General features: G+C 41.4%; 1 protein-coding gene across 8 annotated transcripts in view; it reads left to right on the top strand.

Annotated features, from left to right (window-relative positions):
• cep112 (centrosomal protein 112) overlaps positions 1-16,722 on the top strand; it is a 206,211-nt gene that overhangs the window by 152,824 nt on the left and 36,665 nt on the right. For 7 of the 8 annotated variants that reach the window (XR_006957363.1, XM_047037685.1, XM_047037687.1 and 4 more), the window contains one exon: positions 15,056-15,118. The exons of the other annotated variant lie outside the window; for it this stretch is intronic. Coding sequence is in view for 6 of the 7 variants with exons in the window: in XM_047037685.1 (XP_046893641.1) it covers positions 15,056-15,118 (63 nt within the window). In the remaining variant the exon portion in view is untranslated. The remainder of the gene's footprint in view (positions 1-15,055; positions 15,119-16,722) is intronic. 8 annotated transcript variants of the gene reach the window in all.

Genomic DNA, 16,722 nt, shown 5'->3' with positions numbered 1-16,722 from the left:
CTTTAACCTGTGGACCCAGCGCCATGTAAACTCCGACCAAAATGAGCGACGCGAATTCTCGTGGCGAGTAAAAAGGTTTACAGATTATAAAAAAGGATTCCAGATCCGGAGAACAATGTTGCAGAATCACTGTCACATCTACACACCAGCCACTGTTGATGTAGAAACAAATACCACCGCCTTTGGTTTTGCCAGAGAGTGCAGTGTCCCGATCAGCTCTCATGAGTTGAAAGCCTGCCAGATGTAAGGCGGTGTCCAGGATCAAATCGCACAGCCATGTCTCCGTGAAGTACAAAACCGAAGATGAAAGAAAGTCTCTGTTTTTCACCGTCAGTAGCTGAAGTTCGTCCATTTTATTGCACAGTGAATGTACGTTGGAGAGGAAAAAAACTTGGAAGCATTGTTTGGATTCCACGTCTGCGTAAACGAACTAGCGCTCCCGCTCGCTTTCCCCTTCTACGGCGTTTCACTGCATGAGCAAAGCCTAGCGCGGCACTGGCTAGAATTCCCACTAAATCTGCCGCTGGAAGCAGAAAAGTGGGAAATAAGTCCACAGGAGTTGTGGTCCTTATGTTCAGAAGTACTTCTCTTGTTAGAGAACCCCGGAAATCTTGGCAGAACACTGAATTAACAGACAAAACGAGACAAAACAGAGCGCACCTAGAAACCACGGCAGCCCTCACCGGCGCCATCTTGCAAAAAAAAAAAAAAAAACTGGTTGCTGGTCCTCTGCCATTTGGAGATACACCAAATCGTGTTACATTTCAGTCATGGATTACACAGAGCAAAACACAAGCAGGAATGATCAAAGACTCCCTACAATCACCTCAGAGACAGATAGACATACAGACAGACAGCGACGGGTGAGGGCCAATGTTCCCTCAAAAAAATTCCGCACTGAGAAAATAGAAATCTGTCTGAGCGCAAACCTCAGTACTCTGAGCAAAGTTTGCAGAGAACTCTGTTTGCTTCTTCGTAGCTAAATATATCAGATATCTTCACCAGCCTACCTGGACCATCGCTTGTGTCCGTTTGAACAATTTCATCAAGCCATTTCTATTTAAATGTAAAATTGCCCTTTTTTGGGGGGCGTCTGTAACAAGGGCGTAGGTTTGGTCTCAGCTTTGGTAGGGACAGTTTTTTTAAACGTAGGTAATTGGTTCAGGTTTTATAGAGCTGTACTAGGCCTACATAATCTGTACTGGACTTCTGAGCAATGAAATCTTATATGATGCATACATTTGGGCATCCCAATTTATAGCACCATTTTACTATCTACAAGTATAAGTGTGAATAATAACATTCATGGGTAACATTGTCTAAAAATCCCTATAAAACTGCAATTTAATGCATTATTTACCAAAATGGACAATTCAACTTCTCACCTGAACCCCTGATGCTGATTCATCACCAACCTGCTCTACATCTGTATCTTCAGGGTGCCATTTTTCCTGCACAGTAATTCATCAATTTAATACAGACGCTAACCAGGCTTAGTTGACTGCTGACATTGGTCGAGATTACAGGGATAGGCATATCCAAGGGACCATATAGGCCTACTTATTACCAGTTAATATCACTTTTGAGGTGCTAGCCTGCTGGTACTAGGCTAAACTAGCACGGTCCCATTATGTGGGTAGGTTAGCTTTATCCTTCTGGCTTCAACAAGACAAGCCGCTGCTAACACACTGGTCGAAAGATGGCACACGCTAGGGATAGATTGAATACAAGCAAAAGTTACATGCTCCACTAGCTACACTAACAACTTTCAAAACTTGTTTCCATTGTAGAATGGGTGTCGATGTAAGGCCAGCAGGTTTGCACTGTGTGTAGTTTTCATACTAACTAACAACGACCTTCTTGCTAGCTACTTTCTCTCTGGGTGGTGAAACAACTTCTGATATCTCTCTTATTTTTGGGTGACATCTATAAAGCAGACAAGGGTCAAAAATATCAATGCTGAGACCAAACGAAATACTAATATAAGGCTTTATTATTTCCTGGCGTACTGACAGCTCTCTTTCTGCAAGTAAGTCACGATTCAAGTGTTTCTGACTTTGCCTGCCACTTCAGCCAATTGAATGACATCGTCTTGTCTCGCAGACTCGAGGGCGCATTGGTTAATTTGGAAATGTATTTTTCACTTTTCTGGGCAACGAATATAGTAAAGATAAAAATACGAATGAGTTTTGCAAATATGATGTGAAAAATATTTTTTTCGAAAATTAACAAAATATTGGTGGGGACAATTGTATCTTTCCCAAACTTTGGTCGTGACTAGTCCCTATGGACCCTACGCAAACCTACGCTTTTCGCCTGTAAAGGTAACGTTTCTGATTTTCGTTGCCAGTCAAAGCTTGAGCAGAGCGCCAGGGTCGTTGTTTTGTTAAAAGCTTGCGTGTAGTCTAGAGTGACGTTGAAATGTATGAAGTGGGCTTCGCCGCATTTCGCCGATCAACTGAACATTTCTTGGTTTTATAAAATATATATTTTTTTTTAAATACAGATTTTATTTTGTGCGCGGTCTGGAAAATCTAGTGCGCGGGTCCTTCAGCTGGTCTGCGCGGTCGCGCAGGCGCGCAGCTTAGAGAGAACTTTGGTGAGGGCCCTCAATCAGATTTTGTGTGAATGTGTGTGTTCTATGAATGTGTGTGTGTAATAAAGTGATGGTTCTTATAGTTGGTGCTGGTCAATATTACCTTATTCCGTAAGTCACGATGGGCCATCCGCGTATTCCCATTTCCGGTTTAGATACTTTCCGCTTTATAACGGTACTATAAGAGAATGTCTTAAACTGGCTCTGGTACTAATTTAAGGCTAATAGAGATGCCCAGCGTGAACTGTGCAGTTCGTGGCTGCCATAACAGCTAGAGAAAACAGAATTAGATCCTTTATTAACATTGTTTTGACCATGGAAAGAAGAGGTCCAAGTGTTGTGGGTCGACATTTACTTTGCACCGACCTCCAACCAAAGTTGAGGATCTGCGTCCCTGGCTGAAGGCGCTGAATCGAATCGGGAGATCAGTGTCGATTCACACCCCTATTGTCTGTGCAAACTTTCATGGCGATTAAAACCCTTTGTGATTCTGATTCTGGGGGTATGCACAAATATTGGAGGGGACGTGTCCCATAATCACACAGTATGATCAAATATTGGGGGGGACGTGTTATAACGTTAATATTCATAAACTGGTTTCCATTTGAGGCACAAGCTCATTTGAGGCACAAGCTTCTGAAATGTTATGACCATGTTAAGATAACAAAAAAACACTTCACTTTTTAGACATGATACTTTTGTGATTAGTAATTAATTGGTTATTCTTTCTTAATTGGTCATAGTTCACAAGTATATGGATAAGAGTGTCTGCTAAATGACTAAATGCAAGTAGTTCTCAATGAGGATATATTTATTTAGTAATAATCAAATACCTACCAAGGAACTACCTTTGTACTAAATGTGCTTGTATTACTTACTGCTTAGTTAATCTTGGTTCCATATTACTTAATAGTATTAAGTTAGGTGTTAATGTAGTACTACCTATTACTTCCTGCATAGCTACTCGTTAACAACGGACCATTATTCTAAAGTGTTACCTCAACATTTTTATGCATGCCTTTCGGTCACTGTGTCACCGTATTATCTCAAAACAGTGTACGCATGGGTTCTAAAGTGTACGCAGAGGTACACAGATTCTCACGCCAAGTGTTATTTTCATAAATCTGTAAAACACCTGTACACATGTTTCTGCGCACATTTCTATGCGTACACGCCTTCGTACATTTGGCCCTTGGACCGCATTCAATTTTCTGATGTCCACTTCCATAGATCTAATGCAGAATTGATTTTCCTTTGTAGCGCCATTCCCTGCCCCCCAGTCCCACCTCAAACCTCCTAAGTCACCGAATGGAATGACCTGCAGGTGGTCTCACCCTTCTTAAGAATCAGCCTCTGCTATGGAGAGCCAGATAAGACTCTAACAGATCTCCCCTAACAACACAGATTTTTTAAATGGTGCACCCGCCTTCCTGCCCCCATCTAGCTACTGATCCCCCCCTTAATAGAAGTGGGGACCACACACACACACATACACACACTTCAAAAGCCAAGATGAAAATTCAACACTCCATCCCACAGTCCTTTATCAGCAGCTACACCTGCTTATGTAAATATGAGAGAGAGGGGGACAGAGAGAGAGAGATTCCTAAAAATAAGCTGTTTGTCCAGCCAGGTGTCTGACAGTATTGGTAATGGTGTCAGTTTCTGGATCTGGTACTCCATCCCAGACTTGGGAAGACATTCGAGTGGTGTTTCACTTTTGATGGTATGGGACGTGTGCAAAGATTTGCATAGAAAAACATCGTGTTCTGACAGGGCTGGTAACGGGAGACTGTAAAATGTGTCACTTCAAGACAGGGACAAACATGACTCTGATCCCCTCCTCTGCTAACTGAAATGAAAGTGTTCCATTGAGAGACGTATCTGGAACAGAGCGATCTCGAATGCTCCTTCCTCAGGATGCGTTTGCTAACGAAGAGTTTGGAAACTTAAACCTTGAAATTCAAACCACCTTAAAGGAGACATGAAATGCTGTTTTTGGATGCTTTTATATAGGCCTTAGTGGTCCCCTAATACTGTATCTGAAGTCTCTTTCCCGAAATTCAGCCATGGTGCAGAATTATAGCCACTACGAGTAGTCCCACGATGAGCTTTCCTCAGAACGCGCTGTTTTGGTGTCTGTAGTTTTAAATGCTAATGAGGAGGAGAGGGGCGGCAACATGCGCTAATGTTTACAACGGATGTATAGCAATGGCTCGTAGCCCCCGTTGCTGTAAGATGCCTCGAATTTAGCCATTATCATCTGATCGCCCTGGTTTGCAGAGGTGCACACTAATAGTCATTTCAATGAAGAGAAAGGCGGATATCGCGTGCCATAACACCAACAGCAGAACGGTTATCCAAATAACAAAGAAGTGTACAACACTGGCGTTACAGCGTTTGTATTCACACACACACACTTGATGCCATCTACCTTTACATTAGCGACAATAACTCAGCTAGCTCGTAGCCCCGTTGCTGTAAGATGCTTCGAATTTGCCCATTCTCATCTGATCACCCTGGTTTGCAGAGGTGCACACTCATAAATCATTTCAATGAGGAGAAAGGCGGATATCGCCCGTACCATAACACCAACAGCATAACGGTTATCCAAATAACAAAGAAGTGTACAACACTGGCGTTACAGTGTTTGTATTCACACACATACTTAATGCCATCTATCTTTACATTAGCAACAGTAACTCAGCTGTTAGCTGCAGAGCTAATGTTACAGCCACATTCTAAGGGAAGCAAGCTAGGTAACCATATACAGTAAAGCAACAAAATGATATAGCGTTAGTTAACTTACTTGTCCAAGGTTTGTAGCTTGACCAAGGAGAGTTAGTAATGATCCAGAATTTTATTTCAGCAAGGCCAGTTTTGTATTGGTTCAAGTTGAGGAAACAGTAGAGGCTGAAATGTTTGGCGCAGACATACAAAACTTTGTGAAGTTGTGTCGGCGCAATTCCAGCGAAAATCAAATTAAGATACTGGTTGTGCAGAAGCTTGGATGAAGGAACTAAAAAAATACTTTTGTTTTGATTTGTACATCCAAGCACTGAGCAACTGTTATGCTTCGTTTGTTTGCTTGCCATGATGTCTCTCCAGGAAAAACCGATATCGCACTCGCCCTTGCACGGTGGTAGCTCAGTTTCTCATGGGCGGGACAGATGATCTGGGTGGGCAAAGCAGAGAGAGGGAAGGTAACTTTCCTCCTATCTACGTCACTAGGAGGAGATTTTCAAACAGAGCAATTCATTTTGTCAAAGGCGGAGAAGAACACTCAGGACTTGGTTTACACTTATCGAAAATTCTAGCCACTGGGGGACCAAAGGCAGGCTAGGGGAACTCATATTAATGTTAAATAACCTCATAAAATTGAAGTTTCCATGTCATGTCTCCTTTAAAGAACCACTTTTTTTCTTCTTTGTAGCTTACCTTTAGTTTTGTTCTGCATGTTGTTGAAGAAAATGGATAAGGCTTAAACCCAAACACTCCTATAGGTCTAACCCCACTCTTCACCTCACCTGACAATCATGTCTGATCTGGTATGTTACATATCAAATGTAGTGCTTCACTATCGATCTACAATCAAAAAGTATAAAAGTACATTAGTATAACAAATCCTAGGAACTAACAATCTAAAAAATAAAACAATTAAAAAGTAAAATTATAAAATAAAATATACCTGCAAGCAGCGATGCGGGTTGCTACACAAAATGTCAAAATATTATAAACATGTACACTGTAGATGATTGAGAGTTGGACAACACGAGAGCGAAACTACTTCATGTTTGGCCAACAACAATAGGCTGAATGGGGATTTTAACTCATGAGCATAAGGTTACAAGTCAGTCTCTAGCCTCTCTGCTACACACCAACTGCTGAGATTTTATTAATAGTGCTGAGTATTAGCTTTTTATAGGATATTGATGCTCTTCTTAAGTTGACCTCTTTACAGAATATCAGTCAATGCACAACTAACAATAGTCATGTGGGCAACTGGGCTAGGGCAGAGCTCATGTTCAGCTCCTTGTGAAAATAGCTTGTGACAGTACAGCAGCTAACTCTCTGGTCCCATTAAACTACACGACATGCACAATCAGGGTGACCAACAACAGTATTTTAACTAACTAACAATAACATTACAAACATCTAACTGAACGAACACAACAACTGAAATCCCTCGCACGGCTGTTGTAACCAAACTAAGTCTCTGCGTTTTTTGACATGCCGCACTGCATGCTGGGTACCCAAGGGTGCTGACGCTGATTATCTAGCTGTGCTCCGACTGCGTGATATAAGTACTAGTTTTTGGTCAGCTTTGGGACAAAGGTTAAGAAACGGTTGACATTTCAAGGTGAAATTGCATGAAATTGCGCATGGTATTTCAGAATGATTCCTGCCTGTTTAACTAAACAAGTAATCAAACTATTGACAGGCCAAAAGACTGTGCCTGGATTCAAACCTGTGAACTTGCACTTTGTAGGACACCATTTCAACCCATAGAGCTACCCCCAAGGATGAAAATATGTGGGCAGTTTCTGTATAAAAAAAAAGGAAGCCGTTTCTCCTGTAGCACGGATTGTTCGATTCAGCCAAAGTTTAAACAGCTGTATTTCAATTATCATTTGACATATCAAGGTGAATTTGCGCATGGTACTTCAGAACAATGGGCCTCATTCTCGAACATTATCGAAGATTCTTCTGAAATGTTTCTTACGGGCTTCGGAAAAACAACGTAAGAAAAAGACATCCGCCAAATTCACGAACGCTTGAAAATGTGTTCCTATGCAGGAGAAGTTTTCTGAGCTGTGCTCCCCGGGAAGAGTTGTCTTAAGTTGAAAGCGAGTACTCGTGCTCCTGAATTAGGAATAGGAAAGCAACACGAACGCAAGTTATGTCCAAGCGAAAAGCAACCGGTGCACAGGTGCATCGGTGCAACATACCAGTAAGATGAGCAGTAGAATGGTTCTCCACTGGATCCAACAGTGTGCACACTAAGCAAGGTTAATTATTATAATTATTCAAATCCGAGGATGTCTGTTATGGCAAGCTGTTTTATCATTTAACCTATGAATTCTTGATATCCAAAATTCGAATTCTTGATATCTAAAATGCAATTCTTGATATCAAGAATTCAAATTTTGGATATCAAGAATTCATTGGTTAAATGATAAAACGGTTTGCCATAGTCTGTAGAGTTGATGTGAACGCAATCACCAAGGATTTTCATAACTTCATTAACACTTCAAACACAGAGTTTTCTTAAATGCAATTCCTTTGATCCTTGTGGTTTTTTAAGGAATCGCATTTGAGACAACCCTGGCCGATTTACGACTGCTATTTCGAGTTCGGAAAGTCTTCTGAAGTTCAGAACAAATCCAAAATGAGAAAACTTTCATGAATGCCAAATTTTTTCCTAAATCCAATTCAGAAGAAATCCCTTCTTAATTTCTTCTTAACTGCGTTCGATAATGAGGCCCAATGTCATCCTGTTTAACTAAACAGATATTCAAATTTAAGATGGGCTTAAACACTGTGGTTGGATTCGAACTTACAACCTTATACTTTGCAGGTCACCGTCCCGGCAAATTGAGCTAATTTAATGTAACGAATATTGTCATGTTTAGTTATTGTATTAATAGACTTCAAGTAGCTAGCTACTGTGGTGAACCTGGCTTGTTTTGCAGTGGCAAAGACTAGAAAGAATACAAAATAAAAAACTATGCCTCTGACTGGTTTTGAACCTACAACCCTTTGCTTACCAGCACAACATCTCAGGCAATTTATTCATTCCTAGACATGGAACACACAAAGTTCAGTAACTGGATAATAAAAAAAGCAGTTTCTCCTATGGCGAGCATTGTCAGATTTGGTCCAAGTCCAAACAGCTGTAATTCAGTCATATTTTGACATATCAAGGTGAAACTTTGCATGGTACTTCAGGGGCGTGTCACCTTAAAGCCTGTTAGGTTCGAACCATCCTTCAAAAATACATTTGATTTAGTGACACAAACATATCGAGGCAATGTGGACATTTACATAAATACACCCCTTTCAATTATTTTGTACTTCATTAAATTGCCTTAAGTAACATTTTTAAACGTTAATGATACATATCTGTACAAAATGTCAAGTTAATTAGACCTTTGGTTCAAGAGAAGAGGAATTTTGAATGTTTTCCAAAATGATCACTGTACAGGAAAATCTATCATGGCGGACCTTATGGGTCCTTGAGGCTTTTTTCTTCCTCATGAAAAATGTGCACACCAAGTTTCTGAAGAATTGGAGCAATGGGGTGGAAATGCCATCACTTTGAAAATGTGACTTTTGGAAGTGGCCTGTGGCGCCCCCTATGGTCCGATGTGGCCCATATTTGGTGTGGGGGTACCCACTTGGATGTAGTATCAATGTGCCAAATTAGAATTACTTTTTGAGATATTGGGGCGCATGGAGAAGAAAAATAATAATAAGAAGAATACCAACAATAACAATAGGTTCCCTCCTACCGGAGGAACCCTAATAATACCAACAATTACAATAGGGTTCTCCTACCGGAGGAACTCTAAATACTAACAAAAACAATAGGTTCCCTCCTACCGGAGGAACCCTAATGAACGGGCAATAGTGCAAATAAGGTGGCTTGTGCATAGTGCTGGGAAGTCAGATGGCTGAGCGGTGAGGGAGTCGGGCTAGTAATCAGAAGGTTACTGGATCGATTTCCCGCCATGCCAAAATGACGTTGTGTCCTTGAGCAAGGCACTTCACCCTACTTGCCCCGGGGGGAACGTCCCTGTACTTACTGTTTGTCGCTATGGATAAGAGCGTCTGCTAAATGACTAAATGTAGTGCAGTTAAATGTCAGTGGGAGTCCTCGGCCTTGTTGAAAAGGCCAGTAGTGGATGGAAAGAAACTGTTCTTGTGGCGTGAGGTTTTGGTCCTGATGAACCGCAGCCTTCTACCGGAGGGGAGTAGCTGGAACAGAGAGTGTTCAGGGTGGGAGGAGTCCAGAATACGCTGCATTCTGCTATTGTCCTTGGCAGTGGCTGCAGCATACCAGACGGTGATGGCTGTGCAAAAATGCACCATCATTGTCTTTGGCAGGTTGAATTTCTTCAGCTGCCATAGGAAGTACATCCTCTGTTGTGCTTTCTTGGTGAGGGAACTGATGTTCAGCTCCCACTTGAGGTCATCAGAGCTTGTCCTGAAGCAGGGCGGGGATGATGGTGTTGAAGGCAGAGCTGAAGTCCACAAACACGATCCTGGCGAAGGATGCTGGGGAGTCCAGGTGCTGTAGGGTGAAGTGGAGGACCATGTTAACTGCGTCGTCCACAGACCTGTTGGCTCTGTAGGCAAACTGCAGGGGGTCCAGGAAGGGGGTCTGTTATGGCTTTGAGGTGTGCCAGCACCTCAGTACTTACATTTACATGTATTCATTTAGCAGACGCTTTTATCCAAAGCTACTTCCAAGAGAGCTTTACAAAAGTGCATAGGTCAATTATCGTAAACAACGAGAACCCAAAAACATTGCAGGTAGCCAAAACATGAAGCATACAATGTGAAAAGTAAATAAGTGCCAATGGGAAGAAACATATGAGATGTAGTTAAACAAATTACAAATTAAACAACATGAACCTCAACATTGCAAGAGTGTACTTGTAGGAACCCTTACGGAAAGAAAATATATTCACCAATATATGACTTGAAATATATTGTAATATATCATTTCCTATCACATATTCCAATATATTATATATGGAAATACATGGGATAATATATTGATGATAAATATATGATATACTATAAATTGCAATATATTGCGGAATATACAAATGATTGCTGCTTTCCATATATTGCAATATATGGAACATGAATATATAATATATGTGGTTAAATATCCCAAAAGATATGCAATTATGTATTTACAAATAACCACCATAATGTATGCCGCTGTATATGGGAAAATGTATTGGTAATATATGTAAAGATATAGTGTCACATGTATGCTTCATATATGGTAGAATATATTTTTAATTATATGGAAAGATATACATGAAATACAGTGAGGAAAATAAGTATTTGAACACCCTGCTATTTTGCAAGTTCTCCCACTTAGAAATCATGGAGGGGTCTGAAATTGTCATCCTAGGTGCATGTCCACTGTGAGAGACATAATCAAAAAAAAAATATTATATATATTTTTACTATTTATTTGTATGATACAGCTGCAAATAAGTATTTGAACACCTGTCTATCAGCTAAAAATTCTGACCCTCAAACGCCTTTAAAATGTCCACCTCCACTACATTTATTATCCTAACTTCGATGCACCTGTTTGAGGTCTTTAGCTGCATAAAGCCACCTGTCCACCCCATACAATCAGTAAGAATCCAACTACTAACTTGGCCAAGACCAAAGAGCTGTCCAACGACACTAGAGACAACATTTTACACCTCCACAAGGCTGGAAAGGGCTACGGGGAATTTGCCAAGCAGCTTGGTGAAAAAAGGTCCACTGTTGGAGCAATCATTAGAAAATGGAAGAAGCTAAACATGACTATCAATCTCCCTCAGACTGGGGCTCCATGCAAGATCTCACCTCGTGGGGTCTCAATGATCCTAAGGAAGGTGAGAAATCATCCCAGAACTACACGGGAGGAGTTGGTCAATGACCTGAAAAGAGCTGGGACCACCGTTTCCAAGGTTACTGTTGGTAATACACTGAGACGTCATGGTTTGAAATCATGCATGGCACAGAAGGTTCCCCTGCTTAAACCAGCACATGTCCAGGCACGTCTTCAGTTTGCCAATGACCATTTGGATGATCCAGAGGAGTCATGGGAGAAAGTCATGTGGTCAGATGAGACCAAAATAGAACTTTGGGGTCATAATTCCACTAAACGTGTTTGGAGGAAGAAGAATGATGAGTACCATCCCAAGAACACCATCCCTACTGTGAAGCATGGTGGTGGTAGCATCATGCTTTGGGGGTGTTTTTCTGTACATGGGACAGGGCGACTGCACTGTATTAAGGAGAGGATGACCGGGGCCATGTATTGCGAGATTTTGGGGAACAACCTCCTTCCCTCAGTTAGAGTATTAAAGATGGGTCGAGGCTGGGTCTTCCAACATGACAATGACCCGAAGCACACAGCCAGGATAACCAAGGAGTGGCTCCGTAAGAAGCATATCAAGGTTCTGGCGTGGCCTAGCCAGTCTCCAGACCTAAACCCAATAGAGAATCTTTGGAGGGAGCTCAAACTCTGTTTCTCAGCGACAGGCCGGAAACCTGACTGATCTAGAGAAGATCTGTGTGGAGGAGTGGGCCAAAATCCCTCCTGCAGTGTGTGCAAACCTGGTGAAAAACTACAGGAAATGTTTGACCTCTGTAATTACAAAGGCTACTGTACCAAATATTAACATTGACTTTCTCAGGTGTTCAAATACTTATTTGCAGCTGTATCATACAAATAAATAGTAAAAAAATCATACATTGTGATTTCTGGATTTTTTTAAATAGATTATGTCTCTCACAGTGGACATGCACCTACAATTTCAGACCCCTCCATGATTTCTAAGTGGGAGAACTTGCAAAATTGCAGGGTGTTCAAATACTTATTTTCCTCACTGTATATGTATATATATATATATATATTGTACAATGCATCTGTACATGTATGAGAACATGCCCATACAATGTACGGACATTTATGGTGATATTTACATTTAGTCATTTAGCAGACAATCTTATCCAGAGCGACTTACAGTAATTTACAGTAAGTACAGGGACATACCCCTAGGCAACCTCACAGGCTTTAAGGTGACACGCCCCTGAAGTACCATGCAAAGTTTCACCTTAATATGTGAAAATATGACTGAATTAGAGCTGTTTGAGCTTGGACCAAACCTGACAATGCTTGATATAGGAGAAACGTCTTATTTTATTATTCAGTTACTGAACACAGGAAAGTCAAGATCTGGGAATGGCTCAATTGGATGAGAGGTTGTGCTGGAAAACGTTGGAGTCAGATGGCTGAGCGGTGAGGGAGTCGGCCTAGTAATCAGAAGGTTGCTGGATCGATTCCCTGCCGTGCCAAATGATGTTGTGTCCTTGGGCAAGGCACTTCACCCTACTTGCCTCAGGGAGAATGTTCCTGTACTTACTGTAAGTCGCTCTAGACAAGAGCGTCTGCTAAATGACTAAATGTAAATGTAAACGAAGGGTTAAAGGTTCAACTCTCAGGCATAGGCATTTTTGTTGTTGTTGACAAAACAGCTATCCATGTAACTATTTATGTCCATTTTACAATATTTCGCCATTTTGAAGGAGGAATCCGCCATTGCTGCTTGCAGCTATATTTCTTTCATATATTAAAATGATATTCTACCATATATTAAACATACATGTGACACTGTATCTTTACATATATTACCCAAAAAAATTCTCATATAAATTGGAATACATTATGGTGGTATTTATAAATATAAAATTGCATATATTTTGGGATATATAAACACATATATTATATATTCATGTTCAAAATGTTGCAATGTATTATAAAATATACATATGAAATCCCATATATGGATTTATATTGCCTAATATATCACATGATATTTTACAATATCCTGCAATATATTTTCCTTCCGTAAGGGAAAGCAAGCAACAATAATATCATTTACAGCGAGTACAAGTAGTTAAATCAGTTACAACTAACCAACAATTGCAAAAAGTCCCTCAATAAGTGTCATTGTGTTCCTGGAGGAAATAAACTAACATCGGAACCAACAAATATTTCTTAAATACTGTTGTACTCTCGGAACAAGTGCGTCATTAGCCTTTTCTTGAAGGTGGGGATACAGTCAGTGTTTCTGATGGAGGTGTGGAGATGATTCCACCATTGGAAGGCCAGACAGGAGAAGAGCTTGGGTTGGGAGCAGGCGCTCTTGAGAGGTGGGACCACCAGACGATTGTCAGAAGAAGACCAAAGGTGGCGGGTGGGGGTGTAAGGCTGGTACTTAATTGTTAAGTTAAAAGTGGTATTAAAAGATGTCCCTTTAAACTCAAATGTGGATATTGTAAAGAGCTGTAAAGAGCTGCATTAGCATTAAACCTAGGGAATAGTTTTGGTTGTTGGCTCATCGCCTAAACCATTGTACAGAAGAGAATTGGAATTTATTGGAATATATTACCTATATATATATATATGTATATACATAGTATGTGGAGTACGTGTACTGTACTCCACATACTATGCTCTCTCTATCCATTTGACGCGCACACTTCCTGACACGCAAACACACACAAATACAGAGATAAATGCATACACACAAACACACATACATACTAAGAAAAATAAATGCATATACATACCCACATACATACAAAGATAAATAAATGCATACATATATACCAAGATAATACGAAGATGCATAAAACCACTCAGTCAGCTCATCTGTCCCACCTGAGGGCTTCATGAAGCGAGAGCCAAGCAACTACAGCCTCTACAGCAACAAAGGCAGGATACTTCTTTAATTTCTCCTAGTTTCTCCTTTCCTTTCACTCTTCTTTCATGGCGGGCTGTATGCTCTTTCTCTCATCAGCCGGTAGGGCCCCTTAGAGACAAGAGAACCGCCACTGAAAGCCCCTGGCAGGAAGACAAGCCTCTATCTGTGATGACGACTGTCTTTATCCGTGGTGACAGGTGTGGCTGTTGTCAGGAAGTGTTGGGAGGCCAGGAGCGAGGTCAGGTGTTGATGGGTGTGTGGAGGTCTGTTTGCAAACACCTCACTTGTCACCATCTGTCTGTCTGTCAGTGACTACTGGGTTCAGGGATGTGTGTGTGTTTATGTTGGCGGCAAGTATGACAGCCTACATTAAGATGACATCTCATCTCATTGTACCCTCCTCCCGTCCCCATTACAACACCAATATCTGTGTCGAAACAGCTATCCAAGTCCCCATCACTATATCTCCAGCTGGCTGGATTTCCATAGAGGACTTGTACAAACACAGCAATTCGATAATTCTGAGGAAATGTAGCCGTCAAACACACACACACACACCAGTCTATAGCTTCCATGTCGAGTGTCCTGCTTTCCCAGTTTTCTTTTTTCCAGAGCTAATTGGCAGCAGTGCTTAATTCCCCCCCCCCCCCCCTCCGTCAGTTAAGTGATGAATAGTTGGCACAGGATCAGAGAGCAGCGGTGTCCGCTGGCTGGCAGAGTTGGGCTGCGTGCCACACAGAGGTGTCAGGCCTGGCACTGGGCCCAGGGGCGCCCAGCGACAAGCATGGAGACATTCTGCCAAGAGCAGAGGTCATCGGCTGTGTGTGTGTGTGTGTGTTTGTGCTTCCTGTGAGCAGATCCAATTTCACAACTCTAGATGTCTCTCTGTGTCTCTCTCCTGTGTGTGTCTCCATATCTCTTTCTCACACGCTCTCCTTTCTTCCCTCAGACCAACAGCAGGTTGAAGCAGATTGAGGAGGAGTACAGTCAGAAGCTTGCCAAATCTGCCCAGGTAAACACTTTTCCTCCTCCTTTTCTCTTTCCATTCCCCCTTTTTTGGAAGGATTGTTTGAAAGTGCACACAAATGTTCACATAGCAGCTGTGTGAAAAAAAAAAACTCTCCCTCCCCTCCCTTTCTTTAGCAAGAAAACACACAACACAAGCAACAAACCAGACCTGGCACAAGGTTTGCATCTTGCTCAGACAAGCTATGTTTCTTAAAACGTTGCCTGAGCCCTACCTCTGGGTTTTTCTTCCTTTTCTGTATTTTCTTCTCAGTTATTTTCCCTCCCGTCACAATGTTTTGGGAGGTACAGAGACAAGGAGGCCTCTGCTCCCTGCGCTCGGCATGTTCTGTTGAGTTTCACAGGTTCTACACTCCAGGAGAAGGACGTCAGCACTGAACTCTTAAAAACCCTACATCTTACATAATTTTGCTTTTTAAAATCTAGTTGGACTTGTTTCTAGTATAAATTATTTATCTAGTGACTTAAACCAAGTAAACAACGCATTATTTTATTAAGGTATTGAGAGAAATGTTCTTACTGCACTGGCCGCTACATTTATTTGTTTTAAGCATTAGCAAGCTAATAACAAACATATTTTTACCCTTCAATTTGATAGGGCATTTTTGCAGTGTAGTTACAGTATGTGTTAAAATACTCCTGTCCTTCATCAATACGGAAGCCAGTCTGTTCTACTGGATTGTAGTGAAGTTGGTAGGAGTTAATTTGGAAGGTTGCTTGTGCATTCTCTGTCTTGTTCCCTTTCTCCCTCATTCTAACTGTCTCTGTCTCTCTCACTGCCTGTATTTTACTGGGTTTATCTATCTTTTTTCATTTCTACCCTGCATTTTTGCCTTATTTACTCCCCCACCCATCCCCCATCCCATTCTGAGAGGGTGTGTGAAGGTTCTGCTGTGGCTGAGCCATATGTTTACCATTACCAGCTAATCTCCTCAGACTGGGCTCAGCTGAAAGCCAGAGAGATTCTACTCTGCTCGTGAATCAAAGTTCCCCCTCTCTCCCCACAGCTCACAACACGTGTGAGGTTTTTGTACTGCCTTTAGCTCAGCAGTATAACCACCTAAAACACATTCTAACTCACATTTTACACAAACAAAAAAGGCCTTCGTCAAATAACCTATCATGGTCATTTGTCATTTGAGCGTTGTTGCCTTAGAACTGATTTTAAAAAGAAAACATTTTTCCTTTTCACCATCCTCTTTTCTTTTCCTGTCAGAGGCTGTGAGAGTTGAAAGGCTGGTTGACAAGCATATGTTGTGACAAAACATCAGCTTATTAAGATACACAATGACCAACATCCGAAGGCACCGGATGCTGTCCGAAAGTTCACCCATGTTCATTTCATTTAGCCGTGTGCTAACTTAGCTGTCCATAAAGACACCAAGTATTAATCCTCTTGGCCTGGTGTCAACAAACGTCTCCTTCTGACCTTGTCAGAAAGCCTGGAGTCAGAATGAAGCCTTTTGGTATTCAGTAGAACACCTTTTAAAGAATACATCGTAAATTCCGTGAAAAAGTTGTGTTAATGCAGATTTTCATGGGAATATGTACTGTAGCTAGAACATTCTGATGCAAATACTGATTAAGCAC

This window comes from Hypomesus transpacificus, chromosome 17 (assembly GCF_021917145.1).
Source record: "Hypomesus transpacificus isolate Combined female chromosome 17, fHypTra1, whole genome shotgun sequence".
Classification (NCBI taxonomy): domain Eukaryota; kingdom Metazoa; phylum Chordata; class Actinopteri; order Osmeriformes; family Osmeridae; genus Hypomesus; species Hypomesus transpacificus.
The sequence above is the reverse complement of the archived record's forward strand: the minus strand, read 5'-3'. Positions and strand labels throughout refer to the sequence as shown.